The sequence below is a fragment of the Kryptolebias marmoratus genome, linkage group LG4 (assembly GCF_001649575.2).
Source record: "Kryptolebias marmoratus isolate JLee-2015 linkage group LG4, ASM164957v2, whole genome shotgun sequence".
NCBI lineage: Eukaryota > Metazoa > Chordata > Actinopteri > Cyprinodontiformes > Rivulidae > Kryptolebias > Kryptolebias marmoratus.
The window spans coordinates 15,623,243-15,644,374 of NC_051433.1; the positions used below are offsets into that span (position 1 = coordinate 15,623,243).

The following is a 21,132-nucleotide window of genomic DNA, read 5'->3' on the forward strand; positions in this document are numbered from 1 at the left end:
GTTCTTCTTCGTTGGTGCAAAAAGATGGTAAACATCACCAGGGCCCTGAGGTGTTCCCGAAAATAACACAAGCCTCCTGTTGTTAGCGATTTTTTTATTTTTATTTTGTAGTTATTTCAGATAACCTGAGAAAAGGACTGTTCGTCTGTGAGGAGCTCAGCCTTTTCTGGTTTCTGGTAAGATTGAACGAGAGTTATTTTTATTTTTCTGCCAGGTCAGACGACGTTTGTTAGCGATTAGCTCTGCGAGCGAGACAGGCAGTCGCACCACTCTGCTGATTTTTAATAGTTTGTCAAATATTTACCGACGTAAAAACTCAAAAACCTGATCTAATTATTTTTTTTATATTTCTCCAAAGCATTCAAATTCGCCCATCTTCCATTGTTAATAACAGCGGTGCTACTTGTTAAGAGGTTTTGTCACGACACGTGTGTTCAGTTCTAGCCTTATCTTGTCCAGTGTATTTTTCGTTTCTTTTTTTTTACTTCAGCATTTATTACGATTGTCTTCTGAAGCTCTTATTAATAATTAAAGATTCCTTACTTGTGCGAACTCCTTTAAAGTTTATAATCGATCCCAAATGCTGCAGCAGCTGGAGTATTGACAGATAAGACGGATCATGTTTAGCCAGTTGTCTCCCTTCTGGCTTCCTGTAAAATCTGTGAGAAAGTTTTAAGATGTTTATTATCACTTATGAACTCATTAATGTCACCCCATCTTATCTTAAAGTTATATTTGTGCTAAATAACAGCTCAAAGACTCTTTGCTGTCATAGAGCAGGCCTGATAAGTACTCCAGGTCCAGAATTGAAGACAGAGTTTTGTTTTGTTGTTGAATTTTTTGTTTGTTTTTAGTCTTAAAAGCGAAACTTAAAACTTCCCCTTCTGAAGGAAGTCAGTAATCATTCTAACACCTAATTTTGAATATTCTTTTATATGTTTATAATTTCTAAATCTATTAGATTTTATTGCAAATGATTATTTTTTGCCAGTGAGTGTTATTCTTTTAATCTCTTGGTTTTATTGTTGTGTCCCTCTAAAGTTTGACTTTTGTGAAGGACTTTGAAATCTATCAGTACTTGAAAAGTTCTGTTTAAATACAGATTATTTTAACGTGTATGGTTTTTACATTCTTGTCTTGCAGATCTGTGGTCGGTACATTGTGTTACTTCAAGGAAAACAAACACAAAAAAAGCAATCCATGGCATCCTGATCTGTGTATGTGCACATACACATGAGTGCTGATTTCTCTCTGAGCTGGGCCCAGCGCCATGCCTGACCGGGACAGTTCCTACCTGTCAGGTGGTGGCGGTGGGAGTGGTGGCAGTCTGGGCGAGGAAGGAGGACCCGGGTCTGGTTTGACAGGGAGTTCAGCTGACGGCCGTGGAGGTTCTGGCGGAGGTGTTGGTGGAAACGTCTATGGCTCAGGGGGCATGGGTGGAGCAGGGACACCCGGACACAGTAATGGATTTGGGAACAGCAGCGGTGGGGGGCAAAGTATGGGACTGGCGTTGGACGGCGTCTGCAGGGACTTCATACGCAACGTCTGCAAGAGAGGGAAGCGCTGCCGCTTCAGGCACCCGGACTTCAATGAGGTACCAGACTTAGGAGTGCAAAAGAATGAGTTTATCTTCTGCCATGACTATCAGAATAAGGAGTGTATGCGCTCCAACTGCCGCTTTGTCCATGGATCCAAAGAGGATGAGGACTATTACAAGAAAACAGGAGAGCTGCCCCCCAGACTGAGAGGAAAAGTCGCAGCACGACTTGGCCTCTCCCCAATGGATCTTCCTCTCAGCCGTGGGGAGGTTCCCATCTGCAGAGACTTCCTGAAGGGAGAGTGCCTGAGAGGCAATAAATGTAAGTTTCGCCACGTCAAAAAAGACTATGAGTATGAATCTTCGAGGGCTGGAGTGGTTGGTGTCGTGGGACAGGGTGCCAGTGGAATAGTGAATGCTGGGGGAGGTATAGGTGGAGGGGGAGGGGCTTACGGAGGGATGCAAGGACTTGTGGGAGGTGGAGGCAATATAATGGGGACAGGCTGCACCAGCCTGGGTGGGTGCAGAGATCCAGTTATGTCAGGGGTCGGGGGGATTGGTGTAGGTGGAATGAGCGGATGTCTGTCCATCGGGTCGTCAGGACAACGGCGGTATGACAGGAGCACGTACTCCATGTACGACCCCCTGCTCGAGAGCGGGCTGTTTGACGCCGGTTCCCTGGAGGCTTCTATGGACCACACAGCTCTCCAGCTGAAGAGGCGGCGATTGGAGGGCCTTCGCTTCACAGATGGGAGCGGAGGTGGGCACTACGAGTTTGGGGTTCAAGCTACCCTCCCACCTCGGCCTTTGGAGTACAGATTCCTCGAAGAAGAGAATTCCTTGCTGAGGAAGAGAGTGGAAGAGTTGAAGAAGCAGGTTAGAAAAAGAACTACCGCATGACTGAATGTTGAACAGATTAAAAACATTTCCATATAGTCGACTACAAAGGCCTGATCTAATGTCTTAAAGTTTTTTTTTTTCCTCTTGTTTTAAACTTAAACCTTTTTAGATTACTAACAAAGCTGTAAAAAATGTGATTAATACACTGCACACTTACACAATTAGACAGATCGGATTATTTTAAGACAAAATAAACTAGCAATGTTGAGTCCAAACATCTGTCTTTTTTTAGACCAAAAGTTAGAAATTTTTTTTTTTTTTTTTGTTAGAAATAATTTCTTTTGTATCCAATAATAGGATTGGATGTTGTGTAAAATGTAATTTCACTTTAGCATGCAATATTTTAAAAACTATATTAGTCTTATATTAAATGAAAACTGTATAACTTTCTTTTACAGAGGCAGGTTTATTTGGTGTTTTATCAGATTAGCTCAGAAAAATAGATATTTTAAATTCGATTTTTATTGGAATAATTTCCTACTTTGCCTTTGGCAGTTTTAGGAGTTTGAGCCCAGATAACTGCAGCACATCTGGAAGTTATTGAGATTGTTTATTACTATTTAAGAATTTATTTTTAGATTTTCAAATTCAGTGATGACCTGTGCCTCTAACAGTCTTTCACTGAAAAACTCACATTTACTTCTGAAAAACGTAACCTTCGAGTTCATCTGAATCATCAGAAAACATGTATTTAGATCTTTCCCCCTGTTGATTTTTACCGTAAAAGTTGAAAACAAAAACTACAAATACAGTCAGAGAGCTGCATTTGATGCAGATCGTTTGTTTTATACAGGTTAACAGAGCGGAGAAATCAAATTTCAGCATTTTTAAGTTGAGTGTTGAAATTTGGGAATGGGTAACAACAACAAAAATCAGTGCCAAAGTTAATGCAATGTAGGATAATGTTTGCTACTTGTTGAGATTCTTTTAAAACATAATATTCTGTCCAAAATGGTGCATATTCTAGAGTTTCAGAGGAATATCTTTCTTTTGATGGGATCATTGTTTAGCAGGAGTGGCACTAAAGTGGACAGTCTGTAACAGCACAAGATAAATTTATCTTGCAGTATCTAGTTTATACTTGATAATGTTTCATGTGTCAATATGTGGATGTTTTTGCACTGATCTCATCATTTTTCTACGCCTTGTTTATTTTCTCTTTCTTAGGTTTCCAATCTCATCGCCACTAATGAGGTTCTCCTGGAACAGAACGCCCAGTTCCGGAGCCAGGCCAAGGTGATGACGCTGTCCTCCACTCCTGCTCCCACTGAGCAGAATCTGGCGCCCCCTGTGGGCTCAGTCAGCTCCTACAACCACAGCATCGCTCAGACGCACACTACCCTCAGCAGCGCTGGGCTGCAGCCTCGGCCCGTCACTCAGCAAGACCTGGTGGCTCCCACCGGTGCCCCCGCTGCGCCGCCGACTAACGCAGCCCCACCCACCGCGCCCCCGCCGCACCTCAACCCTGAGATCACCCCCCTGTCGGCTGCCCTGGCACAGACCATCGCTCAAGGAATGGCACCGCCTGTTTCTATGGCACAGGTGGCGGCGTCTGTGGCGCCAGTGGCCGTGTCCATGACTCAGCCTCTGCCTGGCATCACCATGAGTCACGCCACCACCCCGATGGTGTCGTACCCCATTGCCAGTCAAAGCATGAGGATCACGACCCTGCCTCACTGAATAGTTTGACAGTTTTACCATAAAAGACTTCTTTTTATGTTCAACTGAACAGTGATGTGGACACTTTTTTTCTTTCTCTTTCTTCTTGTCTGTCCCTAAATCACACTGTTGTGTCTTGTGGCACCATTCCAGATGTTAGTCTCCCGAACGCTAACAGTGGCAAAGATCTGTGGCTATCGGTGGGATCGTTTCACCCCAGAATGTCAACAAACTCAGTGCGTGACGTTTCCCACAGTGTTCCAAAAAACTATTAAGCAGGACTGCCTTGTGTCCATGTTTGGGCACAAGAAAAAACATTGAAAGCAGCTTGTGTTTATATTTTTGTTGTAAATTAATATTGGTACTTTTAACATTAAAAAAAAAAAAAGTTGTAGCAAGCACTGGACAGTGACTTGTGCGTTATCTGTCACTGTGTGTACAGCAGCATTTTCATATTCACAATTTAACTCTTCCAGCTGATAATACAGTAGATGGGGATCTGCAGGCAAACATCGTGTCAAATGTTTCTTACATCCTGTTGATCCAGTTGTTTGGGAGGAGTCATGTTGTGTAAATGTTAATATGTTTCTTCAGGAGCATTAGATCCACCCTGTTTTTTTAAACAACCCTAACACTGAGCACAGCATGCTGTTTTTAGCACATTAACAAGAAATTCTGGGTCTTATCATGAGGACTAAATTAAAAATGATTGTAGTTTTTGACATTTGTGGCACTTGTGGCGGGAGCTTTAAAAGGTTAGGATGCAAATTTTAGCTGAACGGTTTTGAAAGTTTTTTTTTAAAACAATTATATAAACATGACATGAATACTTAAACATGTTGGGGAAACAAAACAATTAAAATCCGTGCAGAGTTGAAACCACAGACACTAATGGGTCTCAGAATGAGGTGTTGTGCTTGATTTGTGGTTGACTTAAATAGAAATGTTCAGTTGGCTGTCTTTAAATATGCCTGAAAGGCAGAAAGTATTACTGGGTTGACTATAAAACTGGATACCTTCAAAACAGGTAAGCATACATTCAAATTATCTATTTGCCAATAAACAATAGGGTTTCTGTTATGCTACAGTAATTACGGTACTAACTCCAACATGAACAATGACGCAGCAGCAAAAAAAAAAAATCAGAGAATGTTTCTTTTTTCTTTTTTTCTCGGTGGGCGTGTTTTCATCCAGCTAACGGGACTGGGTGAGGCACAGAAGTTGGTACTTTTTCCACAGAGCCGTACTACTTCAGTCCAAACTGCGCCAAATTCAGCGACTCTTAAGCTGTGGTTTTAACGCGGGGATGACGCGCAAACTGTGACCGACCGAGCGGCGGCACGAGGGAGCAGCTCGCGCGCGGCTGTGCGTCTATTCCAACGGTCGCTGCGCGTCCAGACGTGGAACTTTAAAACCGCCAGCTCCGTCCGCACGCACGCACGCCATCTCGTTCATTAGCTGCTCCTCGTTCTTCGCGCTGAGGGCCACCGAGCCACCGACCATGCAGAGCGACAAACCCGAGCAGACGGAACCCGAGGGTCCCGGCGCGACGAGCGGCGCCGTCGAGGAGAAAGCGCCGAGCGACGCGGGGAGGGCAGTGTCCGCCAAACCCGGGGGGGTCAGCGCCGTCGCGGTGCTCTGGACCTTCGGCAAATGCCTGGGCGCCTTGCTGCCCGTCTATCTGGCCGGGTACTACCGGGTGAGCACCAGCCTGCTGGTGTGCGGCATGATGGTCTACACGGGATGGAAACATGCCCGGGAGGCGAAGGAGGAGCGCCTCAGGTCAGCTATACGGCTGCTCGACGACGAGGAGGACTACGCGTCCACCAAAGTGTCCAAAATCAAGCGGGACCTCCCCGCATGGGTAAAAACAATTTTACTGTTATCTAAACTGATTTCAATACTCTAACACGGAGCGCCCTCACGTTACTTAAGGAACTTACAGGATCCTAAAATGATCAAATCTCTTTTGGGATACAGTAAATTAACCAAACCAGTAATAATTTGTTACTAATATGATGATAAATCACGTCCTCAAAACAAATTAGCCAGATATCTTGTGGTCCTTACTCAGAAATGCATTCAGTAAATGTGCAAAAGTTTATTTTTCCCTTTTTTCATTTTGCTTCAACGCTTGTAAATGTGTTTTAAAGTTGCTGGGACCATTTCCACTGTGCTGCAGACAGGTTATGGAGCTGGGAGTTGAGGTGTAATGAAATGGCCTGGTCCTCCAGTCCATGCAAATCCACGCGTGCACACATCTCCGTGGGTGCTGGGAGGCAGAGTAGTAAAGCTGTGCCCACACTTGGCCTGTTTTGACTCAGAGCATCATGCTGCACCCAGATGAGGTTCCTGTGGGTTTCATTTGATTTGCGTGATTGCTTGCACAACCAGGCAGCATGCCTCCTCTCATACAAGGAATAAACCAAAAAAAGTGCATCCATGTTATTGATTTACAGCCCTGCTCAACAAATGCCATAACTTCAAAACTCGTTGGAAGGCAAAACAATAAAATATTAAAATGGAAAGCATTTCAAGTGTTTGGATTGCACAAGTGTCCTCTTATCTCACGTAAATGGTAATCCATATCTTTTAAAGTGGTCTTTGAGTTGAGAGTTGCTTTGCCCACATTCGTTCTGCTTTCTGGCAACATTTGCAGGCTGGCGTCCTCTTTTATTGACCAGTTCCCTCATCCTGTTGTTCTTACGGAGCTCAAGAAACAATTAAAGTACAATGCCTGCATTGAGTGTGTCTATGTTTGTGATTTCTAGGTAAATTTCCCAGATGTGGAAAAGGTGGAATGGCTCAACAAGGTAAGAAGAGGCTTTATCTTGTTTGCTTTTTGACGTTCGGTTCAAACGTGCGTCCTCTCGTTGGGTAGCCCAGCTGTTGTGCTGACTGACATTTCGCAGCATGTGGTCGGTTAATCGCTGGTGCCACGGTGTGTGTTGTTAGCTCAGAGATGGGAGCACTGCTGCTGCTGCTGCTGCTGCTGTCACGCTCCTGAAAAGGCCCCACCTCCGCCAGCATAGGTGCTGTGCTGCAGAGAGCAGGCCCAGCGCCAGCCGACCCTCTCAGCGTTTCCATTTCATCGCAGGCAGGCAGGCAGGCAGGCAGGCAGGAAGGCAGGAAGGAGGAGGAGCTGCACAGTCCCTTCAGACTAAAGAAAATTACAGACCTTTTGAGCCTCCGACCCAGAGTAATGAAGGCAGTTGTGTACACATACAAAAATAACATTTTTCCGTTCTAATAGAATCACAAGATATGAGTGTCTGACAGGAGACAAAGCACGGGCTTGAGAGCAGTTACTCTGGGGACGGTCAGCAGATTTTCTTTGTCCTCCACAGGAGCAAGCAGCTGATGACTCACCCCATACTTATGCCAGATTATAGCCAACGCTGTGGTTTTTTCTTTTTTTTTTTTCCACAGTCACAGAAGCACACAACCAAACACTGCCTCTGCTTCTAGATTCTTCCCTTGTGAGAGTGTAACTGAGGTCCCAGAAAGTTTCTGAAGCTGTGTTAAAGTTCAGTTTTTGACATGCAGTTTGCTGAATTCACGGTCACGGAGCATGCCAGGGCCGAATAAGAAGGCGACAGCTGAGAAGGATCAACTCTGACCAACTGTCTCTGTCATTCTTCTCCTGCTGTTTATGAATGCCGAGGCATTTCCTAGATGGTTTTGCTGCTAACTTGACGAAATGCCAACGTTCTCTTAAAGCAGTAGTCTAACATTATGTCTGGGATGTTTTTTCTAAATCGTAAGAGCCATGTGCTTGGTATCCTGTCCAGGTACTGCAGCAAGTGTGGCCTTTTGTAGGCCAGTACATGGAGAAGCTGCTGGTGGAAACCATCGCTCCATCCCTCCGAGCTTCAAGCAACCACCTCCAAACCCTCAGCTTCACCAAGGTGGACATGGGAGATAAGGTGATGACAGTTTCTGTCAGCAGTGGATTCGTTTGGACTAAGTCAGTTACTTTTTTTTTACTGAACAAACGCGTGTCTTCTTGCTTCAGGCCATGAAGGTTGTGGGGATCAAGGCACACACAGAGAACGACAAGGGACAAGTCCTGCTGGACCTGTACATTAGGTGACTGTTTGTGTGGTTCGCTTTGTTTTTTACCTCTGTTATAAACCTTGTAGCTGCATCAGTGTAGGTAACGTTTCTGTTCTCATATCCTCAGCTATGTTGGGAATGCAGAGATCAACGTGGAGGTGAAAAGATACTTCTGCAAAGCGGGAGTCAAAGGAATCCAGGTCTGTTCTCGTATTCAGCTCAAAAAGTAACGTGTGCTCCAGTTATTAGGTTGTCATATGCCATGTTAGAGTCCTAGTCTTAAGAAAAAGTCCCTTTTGGTAGATTGCAGTAATTCAACAAACAGCCTTTTTGTTTCTGTTTTTAGCTACATGGGATGATGCGCGTGATTCTGGAGCCTCTGATTGGAGATGTGCCTATTGTGGGAGCAGTCACTATGTTTTTCATCCGCAGACCCGTAGGTCCAGTTGAAGACACCTATTTTATTTATTTTTTGTCCTTTTCTTGTCTACTCACATTGTTGAGGCTATCATGTTTCCCAGTTTAGTCTTGAAGTCTTATCATGACATTGATTTCATGTCAGTCCTGATTGATTCACTCTGCTCCTCTTTCTAATTTCTTCCCAGAAACTAGACATCAATTGGACTGGACTGACTAATTTATTGGACGTCCCTGGACTAAAGTGAGTCTTGCAGAAATAGACCCTCCTGGACTTTGCACATTAGTGATGATCACAACATTATGTGAAATAATTCATGACTCTCCGCTCCTTCCACTGAAACATTGTTCTCTGATTTGTTGCAGCGTCATGTCAGACAGCATGATTATGGATGCCATTGCTTCCTTCTTGGTGCTGCCCAACCGTCTCGTTGTCCCCCTGGTTCCCGGTTTGCATGTGGCTCAGCTACGCTGTCCTTTGCCCAGGGTGAAGCCCTGATACACACCTGCAGGTTGTACTTTCGTTCGGATCTCAGAAAACATTGAAAACAGCATTTTTGTTTTGTTTTTTTTCCTTAAGGGTGTGGTACGTATCCACCTGCTGGAGGCACAGAACCTGGCAGCCAAAGACAGCTATGTGAAAGGAGTCATGGCTGGCTTGTCTGACCCCTACGCCATATTAAGAGTGGGGCCTCAGACCTTCACCTCCAAGCACATCGATAACACAGACTCTCCCAAGTGGGGAGAGATGTACGAGGTAAGGAGGAAGGAGACTTTTATAAGAACGCTTCAGATCTGTGCCATCCTCCCACAGCATTTACCACTTACTGGACAAGTATTTCATCAGTGTGAACAAGTTCATTTCACATTTGAGGGACATGCTACCATACGAATCCCTCTGTCAGTCTTCATCTCATTGTGTGTGTCCTGTACATAAGGTTATAGTCCATGAAGTGCCGGGTCAGGAGTTGGAGGTGGAGGTTTATGACAAAGACCCAGACAAGGATGATTTCCTGGGAAGGTACATGTGCATTATTCATGTCCTTTTTTGTGCTTTTATGGAGTCTCCCATCGTTGTTCGCCATCATCAGCTATCACAAACAACCAGAGGTCTAAAATATTTCAGTAATACATAAAATTTCTAATAAAATCGCATTAATGTGTAACCTTCGTTAATTTAATTTTCAGTACTAATTTCATCTTCCATTTCTTTTGTTGTAGGACCACATTGGATTTAGGCATTGTGAAGAAATGCATAGCTGTTGATGATGTAAGTGAAAAGTTATTACCTTTAACAGATTTTTTTAATAAGCAACTTTCAGATCACCTCATTGTAAGTGTACGTCTGCCTGTTCTTGTTGTTTTTAGTGGTTCACTTTGAAGGAAACTTCATCTGGACGGGTTCATTTCAGGCTGGAGTGGTTGGCCTTGCTGCCAAACACTGAGCAACTAGAGCAGGTTTTTCCCTTTCATTTCCGCTCATACATTACTGTAGTGATTTTTTATTACGGGTTATCTGTGTTAGTCAGCTGTCTTTTCAGTGTCAAACAATTTAAGTGAAGGAACAATGTGTTTGAAATTCTTCCAGGTCCTAAAGCGAAATGAGAGTGTCACCAGCACGACTTCCAAACCCCCTTCTTCAGCTATCTTGGTCGTCTATCTTGACAAGGCTGAGGCACTTCCCGTGAGTCAAATATCTCTGCCCTTTCTGCCCACGTTCGCGCTCTGCTCAGCGCTGCTTCCTGTGTGGTTAAGCAGAAGCAGAGCTGGATCTGCCATGCGTCTCACATTCCACATCTCTGTCGCTTCGGCCTCCAACCTCAGTCGCTCTGTTGAAGCATGGAAGTGCGTGGCCATCTCACTTTAAGACTGTTAAACAGAAATTTTAAACTAGAGTTAAAATCTGTCGTCGTATCAAGCACAGAACGGAACCTCGGTGGCAGAACTTGAAGTGTGAAACTCAGCCTTATTTGGGGGTTTTATGCGAACTTCCTTTTATGCCACTCGGCATGACTCTCTGCTGTTGCCATGGTAGCGTTAAACACACAAGACACAGCCACATATTTTCAGAATGATGAAAAAGTTATGTTTGTCTTTGTTCCACTTGCAAAATATCATAGTTAGCATGCTTTACTGTGTAATCATATATGCCTCCTTTCTGTATATTTCAGATGAAAAAGGGTAATAAAGAGCCCAACCCCATGGTGCAGATATCTGTGCAGAACGACACAAGAGACAGCAAGGTAGAAATGCTGGGAGAGCTCATTAAAATACTGTAGATTGTGTTTTTCTTCTGTCTTTTCAATGTTTATTGTTCATTATTGTCTTCAGATTTGTTACACAACTGTTAGTCCAGAATGGGAGGAAGCTTTTACCTTCTTCATCCAAGATCCTCAAAAACAGGACATTAGCGTTCAGGTACCGTCTATTAAAAGGAGATGCTAGTCAAAAACCCTTGTATTACCCAATCTAGGAGCCGATCTGAATTTGTTTTACTTTAATCAGGTGAAGGATGCCACCGACCGGGCGCAAACATTGGGCAGTCTGACCATTCCTCTGTCCCGCCTGCTGGCGAATGCCAATCTTTCCTTGGACCAGTGGTTTCAATTGGAAAATTCTGGATCAGCAAGTCGCATCTATGTCAACGCGGTTCTCAGGGTAGGAGCGTCTTTCTTTATCCTAAATTTATCTTTAAGAAGCAAAAAAAAGTAAAATACCAAAACTAAAATGAGATTTTTGTTCATTTCTGTTTCAATTCGATGTAGGTCTTGTGGTTGGATGAGGACCGCATTTCCTCAGATGTGTCGTCAAACTTGGCAGCTGGACTGTCCAAACAGCTGGCCCAACAGACCTCCCCTCATCCCAGCTTTGCTACCGAGGTAATGGAAAACAAGAGCGGTGATGTTCATGATTTCCAAACAAACAAAGAAACAAATGTTACAAGCAAGCGTGTATTTTTTTTTTTTAATTCTTCAGGGTCTGCTCAGAATCCACCTGCTGGCGGGCCAGAATCTTATTCCAAAAGATAACCTGATGGGCGGCATGGTGAAAGGCAAGAGTGACCCCTATGTCAAGATCAATATTGGGGGCGAAACATTCACAAGCCAAGTTATTAAGGGCAATCTTAATCCCACCTGGAACGAGATGTATGAGGTAAATGTGTGTGAAGTGCTGTGAAATTAAAATGAAATTTAAAATTAAATAATTAATTGAAATGTGCTACTTTGTTTGTATTGCAGGTGATTCTGACCCAGCTCCCAGGCCAGGATCTACGTCTGGAGGTGTTTGATAAAGACGTGGACATAAAAGACGACTTCATGGGCAGGTAATTAGGTGTTTATTTATTTTTTTATGTATAGTAATTAGATCATAAATTATAGGTTTTAATTTTAAATGCTTTGACATGCAGGTTGAAGATAAGTCTGAAGGACATCATTGATTCTCAGTACATTGATCAGGTGAGAAACTGATGTATTTTAAGTGTTTATTTGTGTGATTAGAAAAAGAAAATTTAAGGAACTAAAACACAGATTTAGGTTTGGTCCAACTCAGCCAGGTTTCAGCAGCAGTTTTTGCTATTCTCCTGTCCAGACTTAAAAGTTTTCTTAAAAAAAAAAACTTGAGAAAATAAATCTCTGTGATGATGCTTGTTGTTTAGACTCGACCCGGCTGTTCCTATGCTGAAATGCTTTGTGTTTGTTGGTCAGTGGTACACTCTGGGTGACGTGAAGTCTGGTCGAGTTCACCTCGTCCTGGAATGGGTTCCAACATCTTCAGAACCAGACAGATTGGATCAGGTCAGTGCTGTCCAATCAAGTAGGAGACTGATGAACAGATTGATGTGATTTCTCTCTTTTTTTAATAAAGTTTAGTTCTTTTTTTTGTGGCTTTAGGTCCTTCAGTTCCACTCCAGACAGTCCTACCAAAACAAGGCAGTGCCCTCGGCAGGTCTGCTGTTTGTGTTTGTCGAGCAGGCGGACGGCTTACCTGTGAGTCCTTTCATACACCTGTGGGGGGATAATAGGTTGGATAAGCAGATAGCTTTTAAACTCCATGTTAATATTGTTCAATTTTTTTTATTATTTTTCAGCTGAAAAAGAGCGGAAAGGATCCAAAAGTGGGAGTGGAGTTTACGCTTGGAAAAATGTCTCGTAAAACTACAGTAAGACCCTAAGCATCACCTAATAAAAACACATCCCTGCTTTTAATATTTGTTAGGAATTTGTACTTCTATTATCATTAAAGTTTACTTCTCCTTACATCCTTCCTGAAGGTGTGTGATCGCACAACATCACCCAAGTGGAACGAGGCATTCTGCTTCCGTCTTCGTGACCCGAGAGATGATGTCCTTATCGTTAAGGTAATTGGTTTATCATACCGAGTGAGCTATTTCATGTAATACATACTCCTGCGCTAACACTAAGTGGTTATTTTTTCCAGCTCTCTCACAGTTGGACCCTGCCTCTTGGTTCATTGGTAGTTCCCATTAGAGAGTTGCTGTCTGAACCAGAGCTGGTCCTGGACCAGTGGTTCCATCTGGATGGAGCCTCACCAGAGAGTCAGATCCTGCTGAGGACTGAACTTAAAGTAAAATAATGTTTTTATTAGGACTTTTTCAGTAGCCCCCTCTCTCTGTCTTTAAAAGATCTTTCTCTTTGCTGTTGTTGCAGAGGATAGTTACGATGCTTTTAAGGATGCTCTGATATTTAAAAGGTTTATTAATTTGAAAGGTTTACTAACATAGTAATAAAATCAACCTGATTCCAGATGCTGATTCCTACCAAATGTCCTGGTGCTCCAGAAAAGGCCAAAGTCACTGCAGCATCGGACCCTGCTCCAGCTAAACGCAAGCAGGAAACAGACACGGTGCTGAGGTGAGAGACTTACTTTTATTTTCCTTATTGCCTCTTGCTTGTGCCTTATTGTTACTCATCTTTTAGATCGAGTTCAGTGGACACTCCTCCTGTGGAGACTATTGTCTCCTCAGTGGATTTGGATGAAGAGGTCAATGTAAAGAAAACAGCAGTGGATGTGAATGAAGATAAGATGGAGGAATCACCAAGCCCTGCCATCACACAACCCCCTCACACATCCCCAGACCTCACCTTTGCCAGTGAGGTAACAACACAGAAAACGGGCCATGACAAGTTTGCATTTAGTGTAAATGAATGTGTATTAAAATGCTTCATCTGCACAGGGACTGCTGAGGATCATCTTATTGGAGGCCCAGAGTCTGATAGCTAAAGATAACCTGATGGGAGGGATGAAGAAGGGCAAGAGTGACCCTTATGCAAAGATCAGTGTCGGAGAGGTTGTGTTTAAGAGCGCTGTGGTGAAGGAGAATCTCGACCCTGTCTGGAATGAGCTGTATGAGGTGTGACTGGAAGGGACATTCATATCTCTGTACAACAAGCCTCCCAGTCAGGATTTTAAAAACAGTTTGAACTGCTTTGTGTTCTTACAGGTGGTGCTGAGGCCTTCGTCAGGTCAGGATGTGCAGCTGGAGCTGTATGATAAAGATATGGACAAAGATGATTTCCTGGGCAGGTGAGACTTAATGTGGAAGACTTTGGTGAGGAGATTCCTTATCTTCGTGGCTTTTCTGCTTCATCAAAATATTCAGCAAACACACTGTGTGTCAGAGCCAAAGACGCATCAAAGTTATTTAATCATAATAAAAATGCTTAAAAACAACTATGGTTGCCTTAAACGTACAAACCAGTATTGTTTTCTGAATTTATAATAACTTGAAAGAAGATTAGATCAAAATTGAAGATTTGAAAATAGGTCAAATTTGTTCCTTTCTTTTATACATTTGAAGTATTTTATCAAGGCAGCTCAATCTGATTAGAAGCAATGATATTTCCTGGTTTACAAAAAGGAATTTTAAAAATGATTCTGTCAAAAAATTGCTATCATTCACTTGTCATATCACATTGTGTGCATTTTGTTCTTTTTCCCGAACAGGTTCAAAGTCAGTGTTTCTTACATAATCCAGTCCCAGTTCATCGACCAGGTTAGTGTTCTCAGCAGTGTGTGTCGTAATTTGTTACCCGTCCTTGTTGTGTTTAATGGCAGCTTGTCTGTTCCAGTGGTTCACTCTGAATGATGTCAAGTCTGGTCGTGTTCGTCTCATACTGGAGTGGGTTCCAACAGTATCTCACAATGACAACCTGGACCAGGCTAGTACAGTTTAATTTTTTTTTTTTTCTTATTCTGCTGCATTAGGTCTATATTTAATTCCACGTTATAAACCGTTCCTGCGGTCACCCTTTTAAATATGATCCTAGGCTGTTTATACTCTGTCTTCATGAGAGCTGAGTCACTGTAATGTATTTTTGATTTGATTCCTGGCTGCAGGTGATGCAGCTGCAGTCTCTCCAGTCTTACCAGAACAAGGCTGTTCCCTCTGCAGCGCTGCTGTTTGTTTATGTGGACAGAGCACACTCGTTGCCTGTGAGTCAGTCCTTGTTTTGTATCCTGAAACGCACATTAAAATAGCTGTGTTTCTTCTAAAGACGTATGGCGGTTTTTGAGAGACATACTGGTTAAGCCGTATGTATTAATTTGTTTTTGTGGCGACTGCTGCTTTAAAAACAGACGTGGTATTATTTTTTTATGTGTTGTATTTTATACCATAATTATTGAGAGTGTGCTGTGTCTTTCTGTGTCCAGTTTAAGAAAAGTGGGAAGGAGCCCAAAGCTGGTGCTGAGCTTGTGTTTGGTGGCACAACTTACAGAACCCAGGTATGAAACTGATCAAACAGGCATGAAAAAAAGACAGCTACATATTGTTCCAACTTACAGTTTTTTCATTGCCCGTTATTTTAATTATAAACCAGTAATTACTTTTGATATTTTAAGTAAATAATGTCATTTATAAGTCCAAGTCAGTACTCCATGGATTAAATTATAAAGTGAATAGATGAATGAAAGCCCCTATGTTTAACATACAAAACAGGTTGCTTTGCAAAGAAGACATAGAGAAGAATAAACAATGTTTGTTATAAAGCTTAAAGATCCTTGTTATCCACAATCACATTCACTCCGCTTGACTTTTCTTTTTACAGGTATGTGATCGCTCCAGATCACCACAGTGGAGTGAGGCGTTCCACTTCGTGGTTCATGACCCTAAAGATGAAATGCTCATAGTGAAGGTGAATGTTCTGAATGTTTCACGATGCTAATACGTAAAACCTGCTGCTACTGTCAGGAACATCTCAGACTGACATTATTCTGGTGTCTGTAGTTGTCCAGTGCATGGGATCAGCCAATGGGATCTCTGGTGCTTCCTGTGAGGGCTCTGCTGTCTGAACAACAGCTGGTCCTGGACCAGTGGATGCATCTGGATGGAGCTTTACCTGAAAGTGAAATCCTCCTCAGAGCTGAGCTGAAGGTATGAGAACATATACACACTCAGGCCGGTGTCATTGTGCCTGATAGAAATCAAGAGGATGTTTTGTTGTCCCACAGATCCTCGACACCCGGATGACAGAGTTTCCAAAGCCATCTGGTTCAAAAAAAGAAGTTCTGATCACTCCTGCTGAAAACACAGAAAAGAAATTCAAAGTGGAGGAAAAAAGCTCCAAATTGCCAACAGATGAGTGAGTCTTATTTGTCTGACTTGACTATTTTTATGCTAAAACTGCTGCTTCTGTACTTTAGGGTTAGTAATAGGGTTCTGAACCTTCATACATTCAAAGAAATGATAGTGAAGTGCCTTTTAGATGGTTTTAAAGGAAGACTGGTTCTTGGGTTTTTAGGTCTTCTTCAGTGTCAGACCAGCCGGCACACCATGAGGCCAAAGTTAATACTTTCCCTTCTGCTAAAGTAAGTCACATCAGATAAAAGGAGACGTAGCTGTGTCCTAATCGTCTATTTTTTCCACTTTTCTAACATTGATTTGATTTTCTGTCAGGTAACGGAAGAACCAACAAAAAAAGATGAGCATCCCACACAGTCAGCTGTTAAAGGAGACTTTGACCCACCGCGGGTCCAAACAGAGAGGTGAGCTCAACATCACAAGAATTTAGTTTTCGCTTCTGTTTCCCATCATCTTTGCCTAACAAAGCTTTTACTGAGGAAAAAAAAGAACACATGCAGCAACTTATCTTTTTTTGTGCATGTATGTGTGTTTACATGTGAACGTAGTACCGGTTTAGGAGACCTTGCTCAGGCCACGGTCACAAGTCTTCCCACTGACACTGTGGCGTCAACAGAAGTCACAGAAATCCCCAAAGTGGGTCCAAGTCTTCCACCACACACCGTTCCAGGTCCAAACTTTGGTAAAGAGGTGGGTTTGCTTATTTTGAAGCCAAAACAAAATACTTCCTGTAAGCTTTACCAACTGTGTCAAATTAATCAAATATGTGTCTGATGGTTCACACAGAGCAAAAAAAAAAAAAAATTATTCAGGACAATGATTTTGTTCCTGATCCTTTGATAGTGAACGGTCAAGGAAACAGATAACGCTGGGTTTGTCTGAGTTTTCTAAATAACTTCTCATCAGCTTTTCTCCAAACCCTCTGATGACTTGTAGTTTACTGAACTTGTGGAAGTGTCCCTGCGTCATGTGTGCTTCTCTGGAAAAGAAGAACTTGAGAAGCTCAAAATAAACCTGAACGTTTGACAAACTCTGTATCATTGTCTGTGTGGGAGGTTTGATGTGGACCTATTGCTAAATGAGCAGACAGGAGCTACACAAGCTAGTGTAAAATAGGTGTCATTATTATGAATTAGACGACTCTAAAAGATGTAGGTGTTTTATGGTGGCGTGCTGTTTGGTTCCCGTTTGTTTTCTAACACCTCCCTTCATCATCCTGCAGGGGGTGCTGAGGATCCACCTGCTGGAGGCCCAGAATCTGGTAGCAAAGGATAACCTGATGGGGGGCATGGTGAAGGGCAAGAGTGATCCTTATGTCAAGATCAGCGTAGGCAGTAACACTTTCAAGAGTCATGTTATCAAGGAGAATTTAAACCCAACGTGGAATGAAATGTATGAGGTAGGCGGCGCAGACGTAAAGTGCTGTTACGTATTCAGATTTCACTCCTGTTTCTTCTGTAAATGTGTATTTGTGTTTGTTTTGAACAGGTTGTTCTGAGTGGGCACAGCGATCAGGACATCAAGTTTGAAGCATTTGATAAAGATATGGATTCTGATGACTTCCTAGGAAGGTATCAGAGTAAAACATGGATATCATATGAGACTAGTTTCATAAACTTTAACATGTGGAGTATTTATGAATACATATAAACTATACACTTCAGTTTTCTTTTAATATATGAGTCATTAAATCCAAAAGCAGACAAACTTATGAAGCTCAAACCTTGTTAATCGTTTGCTTGTTCTTGTGTTCACAGATTCAGTGTTAAACTGAGTGAGGTCATCAGATCACAGTACACAGACCAGGTTAGTCACATACTCAGGATCTTTAGTCACACCTTGTGATTTGTGAGCTCTGTTGTGTCATTTCCTTAAGCCGGGGTGCTGTCCTGCTGCTCTTACAGTAACTGTCTGTGTTGCAGTGGTTCACTCTGAAGGATGTGAAGTCTGGACGAGTTCACCTGATACTGGAGTGGGTTCCCACAGTGTCAAACACACACAGACTTGAACAGGTGAGCCCCTCCACGTGTTCACGGCCTCCTTATTCTCTAAGTTTAAGTGCAGGTCTTGCAGATGTTGATGAATGTGTTTCTGCTGTAGGTGCTGCAGCTTCCGTCTCTGCAGTCTTATCAGAACAAAGCTGTCCCCTCTGCAGCTCTGCTCTTTGTCTACATAGAGGCAGCTCATTCTCTGCCTGTGAGTCACCTGTAGTTTATTTGCACTCTTTTAAAGGACTAGCACAAATGATTCCACGCAGAACATCACTTGAACTCTTCTTTTTACCCACACAGCTGAAAAAGAGCGGAAAAGAACCCAAAGCTGGAGCTGAACTTGCTCTGGGTGAAACAACCTACAAAACCAAAGTGAGACTCTTTAAACTACTTTTTTTTTATTTGCTTGGAATAATGAATGTTTAAAAATCAATTTATATACCTTTTCAGCTGTGTGACCGCAGTGCCAATCCTCAGTGGGAAGAGTCTTTTTACTTCCTAATCCAGGACCCTAAACGACAGATCCTTGTGGTGAAGGCAAGACGTTTATTTACATCCTACATTATTGTTGCTGCTTAATGGGTGTATTTATAGCTTCAGGCTCATTGGCTTACATTAGCAGCAGTAATGTTATAGTAAAATTAACCACCCTTTGTATTACTCTGCAGCTGTCCAGTGGTTGGGACCAGCCAATGGGCTCTCTCGTGGTTACTGTCAAGGAGCTGCTTGCAGAACCACAGCTGGTCCTGGACCAGTGGTTCCCTCTGGATGGAGCCTCACCCGACAGTCAGATCTTACTGAGAGCCGAACTCAAGGTGATGACGCATAAAACCCAAAGCCTCCTGGATGTGCTTGAACTGGGTGTTTTTAGGGACAGAACAATGACTGATTGTCTCAATTCGTTTTCAACAGATTCTCAATTCCAAAATGGTGGATATGATCGGAGCAGGGACGCTGCCCTGTGCTGCTCCCGGACCTGGAAACGGGCAGGTGAAGCTGTCTGTTTCTTATGCTTCAAGGGAGAGAAAACTCATTGTTATCGTCCATGCCTGCAGGTTTGTATCATCTGAAGCTATATTGAAGGTTAAGCTTTCGTTGTTTTTGTTCCATCGATGTACAATTTGCACATCTTCCTATTGTTCATAGGGATGTGACTAAAATAAATGTAGTCTTCCAAAACACAAACATTTGATTATCTCCTAATATTTAAATCACTGAAACCAAAAACAAGACTTTTCATATATTCCGAATGAACAAAAAAAAAAAAATCATCTGCTCAGCTAAAGAAAAATGAGCAATACTCGATTCATACATAGTACTGCAGGTGGATCATGCTGATGTATTCTGGCACTTGTGCAGTATCCTCAGGGTTGGACGAGGTAAGATTATAGTCTGCGTGTAAAAACTGTTCTTTTCTCTGCACACAGAGGTCTGCTGTCACAAAGTAAGGATGGCATCGACAGCTACGTCTCCCTCATGCTGCTGCCAGATAAAAGCAAGGCCACCAAGAAGAAGACAGCTGTGAAGAAAAAAGACCTCAACCCAGAATTCAATGAGAGGTGATTACAGCGTCTCTGCGTTTCTGTGCAGGTGTTACTATTCTGGGTTTTTCCTCATGGTTTCTGCCTTCAAGGTTTGAGTACGATCTGCCCGAGGACGAGACGAGATTCAGGCGCCTCGGCGTGTCGGTGAAAAATAACTCCGCCTCGTTCAGAAGCCGAGATGTTGTTGGGCAGGTCGGTCTGAAATCTTCACTTTCACTTTTGATATGGCTTTAACTCTACTGTAACACACACACACAAGTATCCAGAGAATGTCAGGCTGCTCCATGATACACCCTCAGGAGTAAATATGCACACAATGCTTTCTGTAGATAGCTTGGCTGCTAACTTCCTCCACACTAACTGCATTTTTTTAATGCTTTTATTCTGAAATGTAGTGATTTTGTGCAGAATCGCTGCTCACTCAGCGGTTTTCTGTTCCTCCAGGTGCAGATTGACTTGGCTCAGATTGACCTGAAGTCTGGAATCACAGACTGGTGAGCAGAACAGATCGAACCCACATCAAACCTCAACCCTGCGTTAATTTTTTTTCATTCCCTAACGCTCAAACAACATTAACCGTGTTTCTCTTCTTCTTACAGGTTCACGCTGAACGATGAAGCCGAATAGTTGCTCCGCTCGCTGAACTTCTGCAGTGATGGGAATTTAATCACTCAACTTGACTCTCTGCTGTTACACACACACACACAGATGCCTTCTTCCTTCCCACGTTTGCGCCTCTGTCCCAGTTTTCCCTGCACCCCCACAGCTCACTGTGTATTAACATGAAGTATAAAAGTGGCCTGCACTGCTGAGTACACATCTAATCACCAAAGATAAGAAAATGAAGCATCGAGTTAAGAGAGGAGAAAATATTAGGAAGTTATATTTAATGGTAATGATTCTATGAGAGAAAATGTCATTTAGGATGGAGCTGAGAAAGTTTAAACTAAGGAAGATTTGTCTTTTTTTTCCTGTAGGAACATTTTAAGTCAGAATTTCTTGTTTGATGTGGACAAACATTTTTAGATAATGGTTCTGTATGTTTTGTTGATTGATGTTTGACACCATTTCAGTATTTTAAGCCTTATTTTGATACAGTGAAATTTATAAATGTTTCACAGCACTTTGTCATGCCACGCGCCTTAAGAAATCAGTTTTGTACGTTTTGTTTTGTTTTCTTTTTTACAGTTAAGACACATTTACTTAAACTTCACATTTAAGGTATGTTTGCTTTTGTGTATATTTGCAAAGATTTAGGATCAGAGTGAATACTGTTTGCTGAGAAATGGTAACAAATTAAACTAATTTTACAGCTTTTATCTCTTGTTTTATTCACACACACACACACACACACACACACTCATTTATCACTTTATACAGTATATGCATTGTTTCAGTCACAGACTATTCGAACGTGTTGAGATT

At 42.6% G+C, this 21,132-nt stretch overlaps 2 protein-coding genes across 2 annotated transcripts; both read left to right on the top strand.

The window, feature by feature from the left end:
- The first annotated feature begins 14 nt into the window (after window positions 1-14).
- Window positions 15-4,980, top strand: zc3h10 (zinc finger CCCH-type containing 10). The gene is made up of 3 exons (XM_017415695.3): window positions 15-176; window positions 1,144-2,413; window positions 3,605-4,980. Exons 2-3 carry the CDS (start codon window positions 1,271-1,273, stop codon window positions 4,115-4,117), a joined length of 1,656 nt encoding a protein of 551 aa, XP_017271184.1. The 5' UTR covers window positions 15-176; window positions 1,144-1,270; the 3' UTR covers window positions 4,118-4,980.
- Window positions 4,981-5,279: 299 nt separating this feature from the next.
- esyt1b (extended synaptotagmin-like protein 1b) lies at window positions 5,280-21,026 on the top strand. The gene is made up of 52 exons (XM_017416020.3): window positions 5,280-5,960; window positions 6,868-6,909; window positions 7,888-8,022; window positions 8,112-8,185; window positions 8,280-8,352; window positions 8,499-8,588; window positions 8,758-8,813; window positions 8,936-9,056; window positions 9,150-9,326; window positions 9,508-9,590; window positions 9,791-9,839; window positions 9,938-10,027; window positions 10,158-10,253; window positions 10,741-10,812; window positions 10,901-10,987; window positions 11,075-11,227; window positions 11,335-11,448; window positions 11,546-11,722; window positions 11,809-11,894; window positions 11,979-12,027; window positions 12,277-12,366; window positions 12,463-12,558; window positions 12,660-12,731; window positions 12,843-12,929; window positions 13,010-13,156; window positions 13,337-13,443; window positions 13,510-13,687; window positions 13,767-13,943; window positions 14,034-14,116; window positions 14,537-14,585; window positions 14,662-14,751; window positions 14,930-15,025; window positions 15,245-15,316; window positions 15,640-15,726; window positions 15,819-15,965; window positions 16,043-16,173; window positions 16,333-16,399; window positions 16,488-16,576; window positions 16,721-16,862; window positions 17,395-17,571; window positions 17,661-17,743; window positions 17,930-17,978; window positions 18,095-18,184; window positions 18,273-18,368; window positions 18,464-18,535; window positions 18,614-18,700; window positions 18,832-18,978; window positions 19,076-19,218; window positions 19,591-19,722; window positions 19,797-19,899; window positions 20,152-20,201; window positions 20,307-21,026. Exons 1-52 carry the CDS (start codon window positions 5,598-5,600, stop codon window positions 20,332-20,334), a joined length of 5,451 nt encoding a protein of 1,816 aa, XP_017271509.1. The 5' UTR covers window positions 5,280-5,597; the 3' UTR covers window positions 20,335-21,026.
- Window positions 21,027-21,132: the final 106 nt, after the last annotated feature.

Coding starts and splice junctions, on each gene's coding strand:
- zc3h10 (XM_017415695.3), top strand. CDS start 1,271: ATGCCTGACCGGGACAGTTCCTACCTGTCAGGTGGTGGCGGTGGGAGT. Junction 2,414..3,604: donor TGGAAGAGTTGAAGAAGCAG/GTTAGAAAAAGA, acceptor TCTCTTTCTTAG/GTTTCCAATCTCATCGCCAC.
- esyt1b (XM_017416020.3), top strand. CDS start 5,598: ATGCAGAGCGACAAACCCGAGCAGACGGAACCCGAGGGTCCCGGCGCG. Junction 8,353..8,498: donor CGGGAGTCAAAGGAATCCAG/GTCTGTTCTCGT, acceptor TTCTGTTTTTAG/CTACATGGGATGATGCGCGT. Junction 18,536..18,613: donor AAACAACCTACAAAACCAAA/GTGAGACTCTTT, acceptor ATACCTTTTCAG/CTGTGTGACCGCAGTGCCAA.